Source organism: Squalius cephalus, assembly GCF_949319135.1.
Source record: "Squalius cephalus genome assembly, chromosome: 17".
NCBI lineage: Eukaryota > Metazoa > Chordata > Actinopteri > Cypriniformes > Leuciscidae > Squalius > Squalius cephalus.
In genome coordinates, this window is record NC_137138.1 from 7,661,252 (window position 1) to 7,675,156 (window position 13,905).

Here is a 13,905-nt window from a genome sequence, read left to right on the forward strand (position 1 = left end):
TAATATTTGACTGTCCCCCCCGGTTTCACAGAATTGGCTTATAGTCCCAGACTAAAATGAATGTTTGAGCTGTTTTAACTGAAAGCAACTTGCACAGATATATATATATATATATATATCTTAAAATATGTCAGTGCCATTGTTTTGTCTCGAAGATGCACACCAGTAAAGTTTTTTTTTTTTTTTCTAAAGCTATAATGTCCTAATTGAACTAAGGCCTAATCCTGGCTTAATCTAAACCCTGTCTGTGCAACCAGGCCCGTATGTCATAATTTTGACTTGTTATATATTAATTATGACTTTTAATGTCAATTTACTTAGTATGTCATATCTTCAACTTTTTATCTCATAATAATTATTTGATTTAGACATAATTAAGACATACTAAGTCTAAGGGTTATATGTGCATGGCAGAAATGAGCTTTCATAGTTTTGTCTACTTGCTGATAGTAAAGTTAGAAAGTCAAGTTTTTGTTCCTGTAGTTAATGGGCCACTTATGTTGATGTAGAGATGGATTTAACAAGCATAACTTACACTGACTTTCAGATCAGAAGCAGCACCATGACCAAACTAGACGCCTGCTAACATTTTAATCAGGATTTGTCGTCCTCTGCTGGTTATTGTGAGCATCAGTTCAACTCAAGTCACCTTTATTTATAAAGCGCTTTAGACAGTACAGATTGTTTGAAAGCAGCTTTACAGAGATAATAGGAAAATGATGCATCACTGCGGTTATTACCGAAAGAACCATACGTTGAACGTACATAATTAATATATTATATGTCATATTATCTGGATATTTTCTCAATTATTATTATTATTTTTTAACTAGTAATCAGAATATCTGGAAAAGTCTTTGAAAAATCATGGAAATTCGTTGATTAAAAGCAATGGTGGCAATCAATCATTCAGTAGCCTACATCAAAGTACCACGGTATTTCCATCTGATACATCATTATACCATAGTACCATCACAGTACTTTATGTGTGTAAGGGGCTGACAAAATATTATCTGGTCTTTTAAGAAAGTTAAATGTTCTGTTAAATAATTAATAAAGACAAATATAAAAATACAAAGAGTTTGAGAGAACGTTCAGGGGCTATGTTTAATAATTAATTAGGATCATAAAATGAGATTATTAATAATAAAAAAGGAACATCTAAAAACAGAAAGAGTCCTCTGATAGTTTGAAAGCTTGTATAACATAATTAATAACTAATGTGGATAATGACATGCGATACAAATGCGATGAAAAAGAAATGTATACAAAGGAATAAAAATAGCTAAATATATATACATACACACACACACGCACACACACACACATATATATATATATATATATATATATATATATAGATAGATAGATAGATAGATAGATAGATTATATATATATATATATATATATATATATATATATATATATATATATATATATATATATATATATATATATATATAATCATAGAACAGGAGAGAAGGGAGAATGCTTTATTAATGCCATAATCCAAGAAGTATATAGACTACTGAGAAATATTAATTCAGAAGTAAAGAATAAAAATAATAAAATATAACAAACCAGTGCCACTTTATACAACATCATTCAATGTTATAAGCAAATTACCTTTTTACTTATGCAATTATGCAAAACAGTACAATAAAGCTTGAAATCATTTTTAAAGTGAGAAAATTTTCATTTTTATGAACGTGGAGAGAAGATTTTCTTTTTTATAATTGAAAAAAAAAATATGCAAAAGTAAATACACACACGTTTACAACTCACAACAGATATTAAAGGGTAACTAAACCCTAAAACAACTTTTTTTAGTTAATGATTTGTAAGACTGGGGCTTTATTAGTGCTGTTCATTGATTCGAGTACATTTTTTGAAATTTGGGTATAAAGTGTTTTAATTCTACTGCAATATATGGTGTAGAAACATGTTGCCCTCTTCAGGTTGAAAAAAGAAAAGAAAAAAAAAGAAAAATGCCTTGAGTCCTCTATTTTTTTCCAATGTTCCTCCCTCCCTTTTATATACCACACACATTCAATTGTACATTATTTTAAAAAAGCATAAATATACATTGTACGCAATGTAAAGGAAAGGGGGAATGAAGCGTGATGTGTGTGTTTGATCTACGTCACGCTGCCGTCATGTGACGGTCATGTGACTCCAGCTCACTTCCGACTCTGCGTGGAAGAGGGGAAAAGTTGCACGTCAGGAGTCAAAAAGTTTTTTTTCTTGCGATTCATTCAGTGAAAAATAGCAGCGCTACATTGTTTAAACACAGCTGCCTTTACCGGAGAATATCTAAGATTGTGCTGCTGTAGTGAGCGCTGTGAGTCGGGGTAAATGCTCGGGATGTCCGCCAACAGTGTGTCGTATAACGATCAGGGCTCGGTGGAGTCCGGCGTGGACGCGGCGCAGGAGAACAGCAACATCAGCGGCGGAGGGGCCGCGTTCAGCCTCTTCAGCGCTGACTGCAAGAAGTAAGAGTTCACACACACACACACACACACCGCAGATGCAGATGTGCACGAAGCAGTCTACGTCATGGTCGTTCACACTACTGAAGCTGATGTTTTTATGTATGCTCCTTAAATTACTAGTAAACATACTAGTAAACGTTGATTTAATTCTTTATTTACTGTGGTTTCAGTTTCCACAGATAGATATTATTATTAGATAAGATCAAGTGCCTGTGTAATATTTGCCTGGAGCCAGTCTCATAGAGATATCATCACTGAAAGGCCAGTGTAAGTTTGACACATCTGTCATTTGCCTTTTCGGTTCAGTGGGCTGTTGTGTCGTCACAAACAATTTTACATCGGAAAATGTACATACAGTTTTATTCCTTGAGAACTTAACCTGTTAAGCTGCAACGCCACTTTTGAAAAATCCCCAGAAATGACATACCCAAACTAAAACAGATACAGTTCATGAACCCTTTGTACTAAAAGCACAAGTATGATCTCGTTTGAAAGCTGACACCTGGCAGTTTATTGTAAATGTAGAATTAATTATTGTCGTAATGACAAAAAATGTTATAAATAGCTTCAAAGTTTTGTAAAGTTATTAGAAATTATTTTTTATGAAACATCCTCATGAAAATAAAATTGAAATTGGCACTGGAGCAATCTAGAAATGCACTACAGCTAAAGCCACATGTCTAAACATTTTATGTTTAAAATCTGAAGATAATAAGCCCAAAACTCTGTATTTAGTTAAATGTTTTTCAAGACCATGTCATGTGACTAACAGTTAGGGCTAGCTAGCATGTTAGCTTAGCACACCATCAATACACGACAATATATGAGATTAAAACCATATTTATGCTCAAAACGTACTTTATAACTCAAGCCGAATGTTTTAAATAATCTTCTGTGATCTAATTTAGCTTCAGATAAAAAAATCAGACAGAAAATATATTATTTGATAGTATTATGCACAATGATGAAGTCTATATAGATTAGCATTACATTATAAATATAATCTATTATTATAAAAATACCTGGCATGGCTTGAAGAACACAGGCAAATCAGATATCATTGCAATCATGTTTATTGTCTTCAAAACATCTTTTATCTGCATGATTACAGCCGATCTCTGTTAGCTGTGTGTGTGTTCGAGGCTTCCTAGAATGTCACATGATCATGGCTCTTCTTCATGTTCTATATATGGACTATATTACTGTGCATATAGCGCCCTCAGGCTATTGGTATGAATTGAAAACACTGTGAATTAGAATACCAAACGCTCATAAAGATTACATTGACGCATTTGGGTATAAATTCAATAAATATTATTCCTGTCTATAGAAATATGATGTGAATCTAAAAGAATCTATCAATATTTCTCCAAATCTGCACATTTTTGAGCTAAAGCCCTGAGGGACGTTGTTTTGTGTATCGCTGTCATGACGACAGCACAGAGTTTTTTATGAATGGGAGCGGCTGACGCGCATAATTCATATTAAAGGTATCGACTCATTTTTTCATTTCATAACTCCTGACACAAATTAAGACATAACTGTCACTATGAGTTTCTCAGAATACAATAGTGGTCAAATACTGAAACTTGAGTCTTATATCTTTTTAATGATGTATAGTTTGTCAAGGTATAACATTAAATCTGATAGTAACTTTGAATTAAATAAATAAAAAACGCTTCAGTGCGCCGACGCACTGGTGAAGCTTAACAGGTTAAAGGGATTGTTCACCCCAGAAATGTTTGGTTACCAACATACTTCAAAATATCTCTTTTTGAAACGAGGATGAGTAAATGATGAATTTTTATTTTTGGGTGAGCTATCCCTTTAAATGATTGCTTTTGTGTCATGTATTTTTCATTGTTGATGCAAAAGTTGTCACCAATATATTGTTAATCTACCTGGTTGACATAATAGATGAGGTTTTGTGGAATATGCAAAACATAATGTGTGTGTTTGATAGTCTTGCTTCAGTAAGACTAACAAACTTAAAAATATATTGCTTAAAAAACTAGGGATGCACCGATATGAACATTTCGGCCGATACAGATCATTCTTTATATTTGAAAGGCGATATCCGATATATTGGCCGATAAATCTAAATCCAGTTTAAAAAAAAAAAGAAGAAATTGTAAGAGCCTGATTACAAAAATAAAAGTCTCACCATTAAAAGCCATGTCCCAAGCACACAATTATAATGTTCTCATTGTAATTTTATGTAGCCTATATGACAGAGTTGTGCTGAACATCTTTTGAAGTGATTCCAATCATATTTCAAGCAATTAAAAAAAACTTCATGGCAAACAGTGAAATGTGTCAGCTGAAGGAAATAATCCATTATTTGTCGGCTTTAATGCATTGGCCATATTTTCTTATCGGGCCGATTAATTAATTCGTTAGATTTATATAGCGCTTTTCTAGGCACTCAAAGCGCTTTACATGAAAGGGGGAATCTCCTCAACCACCACCAATGTGCAGCATCCACCTGGATGATGCGACGGCAGCCATATTGCGCCAGAACACCCACCACACACCAGCTTACTGGTGGAGAGGAGACAGAGTGATGAAGCCAATCAGTATAGGGGGATGATTAGGAGGCCATGATGGACAGAGGCCAAGGGGCAAATTTGGCCAGGATGCCGGGGTTACACCCCTACTCTTTTTCGAAGGACATCCTGGGATTTTTAATGACCACAGAGAGTCAGGACCTCGGTTTAACGTCTCATCCGAAGGACGGTGCTCTTTTGGCAGTATAGTGTCCCCGTCACTATACTGGGGCATTAGGACCCACACAGACCACAGGGTGACACATTAATAATGGGTGATTACATTAAAACGAACATATATCGGCCGATACCGATATGTTGGCCGATATATTGTGCATCCCTAAAAAAAATCTGAATTTTCTGGTGGTCAGCATAACCTTTGAGTCTTGTGTTTTGTCTTGCAAACTCATGCAGTTGGTTGTTGCAGTCCTCCTCCAGCAGGGGGCAGTATGCCTGTAATATTAGAGTACTATTGGTGTAGTACACATCAAGGTAGTTGTGAAACTAAGCCTGGGTCATAACATTATTGTTTTATACTGAGGTGTTTCATAAGATGCTGTCTGGATCTCACTGGATTGATTTACATACTGTATTGTTTTTGCTATTTGTCCAGACTATCTCAGTGTTTGTCTTCTCCAGCCTCTTTGTGAAGGCCATAGACTGGGCTGACGTCAACCCTTATGTCCTCTTCCCATGGGATCTTAACTCCATTTAGCTCTGTTCCTGCGATTATGGTACCGAATGACAAATTTCCCTCCTTAGACAGGAAGTCTGATACTGTTTCCTGCATTAATGAGCCTGTTAATTGTTTAATACGATGGGACATATGAGAATTGGGTCATTTATTATGGCGCAAATAGACTTCACTGCTGGTTAGTCTTTATTTATTCACTCTTACTACATTGTATGGATTTCTTTCTGTTGTTAAGAAGGTCATTGTGTGTGTGTGTGGTATTGTTTGCTTTCTAATATCTGCTTCCTGAATTCAAGAGCATGGTTTTCTGCCATAGCTGATGTTTAAGATGGGTTGTGTGTGTGTGTATGTTGAGGGTAATAACGGAAGGATTCTTAATGTTATTTAGGCCTAACTGAATTGGCTCTCTCACATGACTGCAAGCAGGAGACTGAAGTCATGAGGACCGAGAGAGAAGCCTTGAGAATGACACACAGGGACAACAACACAGAGAACACACACTTAAAGGCACAGTTCACCAAAAAAAAAAAAAAAAAAGTGTCAATTTACTCACCTTCATATGTTGTGCCAATTGCCAAACCTGTCTGACTTACTTTCTTCTCTGAAACAAAACGTTAGATATATTAGATTTAAATTGTGATGATATAGAAGATATCTACACGGGTCTTTTTTCCATATGATTGATTGTGCTCTCAGCTCCAAAATGGACAAAAAACATAATAAAAGTAGTCTATACAACTCATGCGTCGTATTTCAAGTCATTTGATAGTTTTGTGTAACAAAAATCTTAAAACACTTGCGGTCTTCATTCCCGCTTGAACACTATAGCCAAACTCCGGATATACGTAATAAGTAGACAAGTGGCCAAGTGCACAGACCTCAAGTGAGGGTATTATTTGGACAGGCCCAATTATGAAAACCAACTCAAAATAATGATTTGTTTACTGCTTCTGTTCTCTGGTTGAACTCCTTGATTCACCGAGTCATTTGCATCAGTTCTTGAGTCGAGATGGAACTAGTCACTGGATGGAATTTTTTCAGAGAATAACAAATTCAGTTTTTTTCTTTTCCTCTAACAAAGCTTTTTATACGACTTTAGAAGACGCAAAATATCATACGGACCACTTTCATTCACAAACATGTTCAGTGAGTCAGTGAGATGAACGCAAGTTTGTGAACAAATCAGATCAGTTCATGAACGAATCGTTTAAAGGCGCTCTAAGTGATGTTGGGTGACGTCACTTCTCGTTGACGTTCAAAGTATTGTCAAACAAAACGGAGGCTAGCTCAGCCCTCCCTCCTCCTCATCCCGTCCCCTCCCCCTCCCTTCCGTGCTTTTCCGATGTAAATTCGGGACTTTGTGCGTTCCTTCTCCCAAAATTCAAGAGAATATAATTCTAACGTTAGTCGTTGTCTAGGACATCTCTCCTCTAGCTAACTTCCCTCTTCATGCTTCTCTCTCCTCCACACCCCCCTTCATGTGCACACGCACTGACCCCCATCCCCAAATCATTCTTGTCGATTATTGGCTGGAACACTGTTTGTTATGATTCGTGGTCCAGGCTGGGCCAGTTTGTTTTTGTTATCGTTTGTGGAGCCTGGGCTGTCTACAGAGACCGCGTTTTTTACAGTGTGTTCAGGGGACAGGCGGCTAGCGGATAGTGAGGAGATGTTTGCTGTATGTGACAAAAAATGTTTCGGCCTAGAAAACGCGTGACCGCTTTAAGAGCACCTTTAAATCCATTTTGTGAACTAGCTCAAACCCCTTACATTTAGCTCAAAATAAATAATGATTGTGTTCACTGCTTCTGTTTTCTGGTTAAACTCATTGATTCACTGAGTCATTTGCAGCAGTTCTTGAGTTAACAGCTCACTTGGAAGGGAAGATTATGAGTAAATAATGACTTGCGTAAATTTGCAGCTTAAAAGCCTGCGTTTACTATCACCAGTGTAAATGGCTTACAGGTTTACAACGACATGAGGGTAAATAATGACTTTTTACTAAATTACTGCTTGTGTGAAAGTGGTTACTTTTTCAAATCCAACAGATTCAATCCAGTGTTTTCAACCAGTTGAATATGGTCTTCACATAAAAAAAACACATTGCCTGGCCATGTGCGTAAAATATTCTTCCCGCTCCTGCCTCCAGTTCACTATTTGGATTTGACTTTTGTTTCAGACTTGTTATATTTTGTTCCCTTGGTTGGCAGAGGAAGTTTCACGTTATCAGAATAAGCAGACCTGCCGTGAACTACGAACACAAGCAAACGCAGTTCTGCAGAGGTGATGAAAGTCTTGGGTTGAAGATAAGAGCCTCCATGCTTCCTCTGAAGGGATGCGACCGCTCCCGCAAAGAAATACCTCAGCTGGAGTCGGCTCTCCAGCCTTTTTGTTTTGACCTCGCTGGACTTCCTTTACATTTTACCCACTTCTCAGTTTGGCTACTATTCACAACTGGCACTCAAAGGGACCCAACTTGTAAGCTCTGGATCTAGTTGATCATTTTAATTTGATTTGAGCATTCCTGATAGTTTCAGACATCAGGAACACCCTCCAGCCTTGTTTTGACCTCGCTGGACTTTTTCCCCCCTTTTACCCTCTTCCGAGTTTGGCTAGTCACATCTGGCACTCAAAAGGACGCAACTTGCAAGCTTTGGATCTGCTGAGATTGAGCATCTCTCAACCTAATCGAGACCTGAGACTTTATCATACTCTAACGGAGAACCAAAAGCAAGAAGCAACTGACCATATATCAGGAGAACTGGGATGGAAACAGAGGGAATTCAGGCTTCATTCTATGATAAGAGTGAACCATTGTAACCTCGCTGGTCTCTCAGCGCTCATGGATTTAATTAATGTGTGATGGTCACACTGGATGGTTGTGCGACTGCTGCACGTGGCCAGTAACCAGATGATTGAGTCAGACTGGAGGATAGTGCTATCTTGTCCCTCTCTGGTCCTCTCGACGGCATCGGTGGAGAGAAAGGAACCTGTAGACGTTGTCTTTCATCCCGTCAAACTTTCTCTAGGCTTTTGCTTCTGAGACCTGGTCTTCTGGGTTGATTTGAAGAAATGATCGATCTTGTAATCCTGTTTGGATGGTTTCTTCATGGATTTACAAAGATGAGCGAGGTCTGAGAAACCTCTTGTGATGGACAGATAAATGGCTCTTCTAACGCATCCAGTTTTTTTTTTGATCATCTTGACCTTCTCTACCACTGTGGTTTGTGGTTTTAGTAATTCTGTACATGTCTAAGATGAACGGAGGATTGGGTAGCTTGCGTTTGGAGGCCGCTGGAGCGCTGCGGACCGCTCTCGTCTCCGCCGAGAACCTTCAACTCACGCTAAAATCAGACGTCAGCTCGGAGGAACAGGCTCTGACCAACAACCACAGCAGTGGTAATGGGGAGAAACCAAACAGAGGGTATGAGAAATGCTCAAGTAAAGCCAAGAAAACCTGTTTTCTGGAAATAAAAGTCATGATTTTCATGCCCAGCAAGATTAAATCACTTTGAAACAAGGAATTTGTTTCTGAAGTATAAAAAATAGGCACAGATCTAGTGATTTTCAGTGATTTCCTTCCTTTGCTTCTTTATTTTCAAAGTCGAAATATAACCTGTCTGTTTATTAGCTTGTCGACTTATTCATTCATTCATTCATTCATTAATTCATTCATTCATTAATTAATTCATTCATTCAAACACTCACATGACGGTATGAACCTCTTTATAATCCACTTCCTTTTGCTTAAATTATAGTCATCTGACATGATTGCAAATGTCATTAATTGTCTGAAGAACGTGCCTCTCACATGGTATCTATGTAAATGACAGAGTTGTACGGACAGAGGAATGACGAGCATCCACACAGACTAATCTAATATGTCTGACTGTCATCCATCTGCTTGAATGGAGATGATTTCATGAATTCTGTGTTTTTGGTGCTGTAGGCCAGGGATTCCTAAATGTATTTGTCAGCAAAATGACTGACCTAAAGTATTTAACTTAGGTAATATTTCAATAATTTAACACAACATTTCTAGGTTCATGGTTCTGTGATGTTAGTTAATGTCATGACATGCAGGTAAATCATTTTCAAATTTCAGTACCTGACCCATATGGCCCTGTGCTAGTATATATTATTGTATAGATAGTATATACTGTATATACTGTATATATATATATATATATATATATATATATATATATATATATATATATATATATATATATATATATATATATATATATATATATATAATATATTAGGGCTGTCAAACGATTAATCGCATCCAAAATAAAAGTTTGTTTTTACATAATATATGTGTGTGTACGGTGTGTATAATTATTTTCTATATATAAATACACACACATGCATGTATATATTTAAGAAATATTTGCATGTATATACTGTGTATATATATTTATATTATATATAAATATTTTATATATAAATAACAAATTTTTCTTAAATATATATGCATGTGTGTATTTATATATAGAAAATAATTATACTCCATACACACACATATATTATGTAAACACAAACTTTTATTTTGGATGCGATTAATCGTTTGACAGCCCTAGTATATATATATACTGTATGTGTGTGTGTGTGTGTGTGTGTGTATATATATATATATATATATATATATATATATATATATATATATATATATATATATATATATATATATATATATATATATATATATATATATAGGGGTATAGGGGATTTATAGGGGTAATACAGATATATAATTTTTTTTTACTAAATAAAATATCTGAATGTTAACTAAGAATAAATTCATTCAGTTGAACTGAATTGACAGATCTACTCTCATTTCATCAGTAAAACTCTATCATTGTAATGTTGAATGTCAGTGACTCAAATGGTTCATCCTAGGTGTTTAAACGTGAGTTACTGTAACACTGAATCATCTGTTTCTCTGCAGAAATGAAGATCTGAAGGAGATGCTGGAAAACAGCAAAGAGTCTCTGAAGCTGGAGGCTATGAAGAGGATAGTCGGGGTAGGTCATTCTGGGAGGCCGAGGTCTCGTATTAAGATCATATTTAAAATGACTACATCAGTGTGATGCTTCATTCTTCATTTTCATCTCTCTTATCAGTTGATTGCCAAGGGTAAGAATGCATCTGAACTTTTTCCAGCAGTGGTGAAGAACGTTGCAAGTAAAAACATTGAGGTAAGAAAAGATTTAAAACACTTGACATGCTCAAAACTGCACACAACATGCAAAAATGTGTTGAATCAGTTTTCCTCAAGTTCTTTGCTCTGGTTTGATTTGAGAGTGAAAATCGTTCGACAGTTGTGAGGACCTCTGTGGACAGGGGGCTATTTTTGATCAGGCATCTGACAGGGAAGCCCTTGTTGATGAAGAATGAATGTTTAGATGGAAAGAAGACAGGATGATGGAAAGACATGAGAGGTGGTTGGGAAAAACGTCCAGGCTGAAGAGGACGGCTGGTGTTTTGAGGGGCCGCTGTGTAATTGGTGGTCTAGGGGTCCAGTCACGTTCTCTCTGTCTCCCCCACGTCTGACGCTCCGCACTGGGCAGCTGTGTGCCGAATGCTGCCGCCCTCTGGAGCTCAGAGACACGGGGACTCTGGCATTGATCCACACACACACACACACACACACACACACACACACACACACACACACACACACACACACACACACACTTATACGAGACGACAGGTGTTATAGCTGAAACCATTGGTCCACTCAATGCAGGGTTACACACACACACACACACACACACACACACACTCAGCCGACCCTTCAATAAGCTCCACCCCGCTTGTTGCTAACTGAGACAAGCTGAACAGAATATGCTATAGAAGTAACGATTAAATGAATTTCAGTAAAATGTTCATTATTGATATTATTATTTTTGGGGGTTTAATTATGTTATGGCATAAAAATCATTTTATCTGCTCTTTTTCTCTAAAGCAATTGTTAAATTACACCATCATGTTTTAAACTTTTTGATGCCATGACCCCCAGAAATATGAGCATCCTCTTACATTATCCTCAAATAATTACTTAATACAATATTTAGTTTATTTTTAGTTTGTTTTGAAGGTGAATGATATGTCTTATTTTTTTATTTTAGTTTTAACTTTATTATTTTTGTATTTATTATTTAATTGTATTACTACTTTTATTTAGCTTTATCACTGTTATTTTATTACTTTTAATTTAATTTATTATTTTTTAATTTACTTTATTACTTATTTTAATTGCCTTTTATGTTTTCCTCTGAACATCTCCGATGGATCCCCTGGCACATCCTCAGTTTGAAAACCCCTGGTTTAATTCACAGACTTCTTAGGATTTATTAAAGATTTGGCAAACAAATTAGAATAGCACTTTTCTTTGTGCTCCTTGTGTCCCTATTTCAAACGACCTATCAACAACAAACTTGCGTGAAAAAACAAGCCCTCTGTTCCTCATATAATTCTGTTTCATAAATGCCAGCGGTTCATTTAGCCGCTGTCTAATTAACATGCGCACGGATGCTCCAATCCCTGATCAGCAGGCCGCTGTATGTAAATGTGATTAACCAGAGGGGCAGATGGGTAATGTCTCTCTTTATGAAGTGAGTGATGTTTTTCCATTTGGCTGGTAATCGCTGTGGTGATGATGATGGAATGCGTTGCCGTGACTCCCTGATCGCTAATGACCTCTCGTCACCTCGAGAGCTGGACGCAATTAAACGGAGGGCCGACCTTTGACCCTTCACCTTTGAGCACAAGCAGATCAGACTGTTTCATGATAGAGTCTCCGAGTTATTAAGATGAAAAATGAGTTTGGGATTGGATGATGCTTGATTATCTGCTTCTTAAAGTTTTGTGTTTCTTTCCTCAAGTGTTTTAGTAGGAAACTATAACACAAACAAATGCAAATGAACCCACAAAAGCTGGATTGTTTTTATATTTTTTATTTTGTATTTAATATTTTGTGCATTTGTGCGTGTATGCTTTAGCTGAAGAAGCTGGTGTACGTGTACCTGGTCCGGTATGCAGAGGAACAGCAGGATCTCGCCCTCCTGTCAATCAGCACCTTCCAGCGGGCCCTCAAGGTAAGTCCCGCCCCTTTCATCTTCAGTGGTTTAACATTTGAAAATGAATTAAAACAGCCATAAATATTAGTATAGTAATTTTACAGTTATGTAAAATAAAATTGGTAACACTTTGCAATAAGGTTTCATTAGTTAACACTAACACTAGCATTTTTATTAACTAACATTAACAAAGATTAATGCTTACAGTAACAAATAAACTGCTCATGGTTAGTTGCTATTAGTTCATACATTAATGTTAACAAATGTAACCTTATTGTAAAGTGTTACAATAAAATTATTATAATATTAACTTTTTATTTTGTACAATAGCAATATTTAGTGTTTTAGTAATTTTCATATTTTTTTTAGTGATAAAGATAATAATAGTTAAGATTATAATAATTATTATTATCATTTTATAGCCATATTGATGTACAATAAGAAAATGTTTGATTCCCCCCCCCCCTCCCCTATTTTATATAGCTATAGTCTCCTCCCATTATGTTCAGCCCCTTTTTGCATAGAATAGCAATTTTGCCTGTATTTTAGATTAGCACTAATTTAACAAATTTTCGTCATTTGTGTGTGTGTAGGATCCAAATCAGCTGATCAGAGCGAGCGCTCTCAGGGTCCTGTCCAGTATCAGAGTTCCCATCATCGTCCCCATCATGATGCTGGCCATCAAAGAATCATCCACCGACCTTTCACCTTACGTCCGGAAAACCGCCGCTCACGCCATTCAGAAACTCTACAGGTAATCTACACATTCATACAGCTGAATGCTAATGAATGAGGGTGTTTTACAGAGGTCTCTGTTTTTTTTGTTTCCAGCCTGGACCCTGATCAGAAGGAGCATCTGATCGAAGTGATTGAGAAACTCCTGAAAGACAAAAGCACGGTAAAATAACTCGACACACACAAACACAACCAGTTTTTCTATTCTCTAGCTATTACTATAATCTTGCTAGTTAAAAGTAGCTAATTAATTGTACACATAATTGAGATTTAATAGAATTAAATGGTCTGTTTTGCACTTAAAATGCATGTTTTTTTTAAATGAATAGTTGTTCCTGTTTTTATTTTTT

The 13,905-nt window shown here is 36.4% G+C and overlaps 1 protein-coding gene across 1 annotated transcript in view; it reads left to right on the forward strand.

Annotated features, from left to right (window-relative positions):
- Positions 1-2,154: 2,154 nt before the first annotated feature.
- The window catches only part of ap3b1a (adaptor related protein complex 3 subunit beta 1a), a 59,041-nt gene continuing 47,290 nt past the window's right edge, over positions 2,155-13,905 (forward strand). Inside the window, exons 1-6 of the mRNA XM_079847957.1 lie at positions 2,155-2,492; positions 10,687-10,762; positions 10,862-10,936; positions 12,743-12,838; positions 13,414-13,574; positions 13,652-13,718. Of these exons, the coding sequence (XP_079704083.1) occupies positions 2,356-2,492; positions 10,687-10,762; positions 10,862-10,936; positions 12,743-12,838; positions 13,414-13,574; positions 13,652-13,718 (612 nt within the window). The 5' untranslated portion in view covers positions 2,155-2,355. The remainder of the gene's footprint in view (positions 2,493-10,686; positions 10,763-10,861; positions 10,937-12,742; positions 12,839-13,413; positions 13,575-13,651; positions 13,719-13,905) is intronic.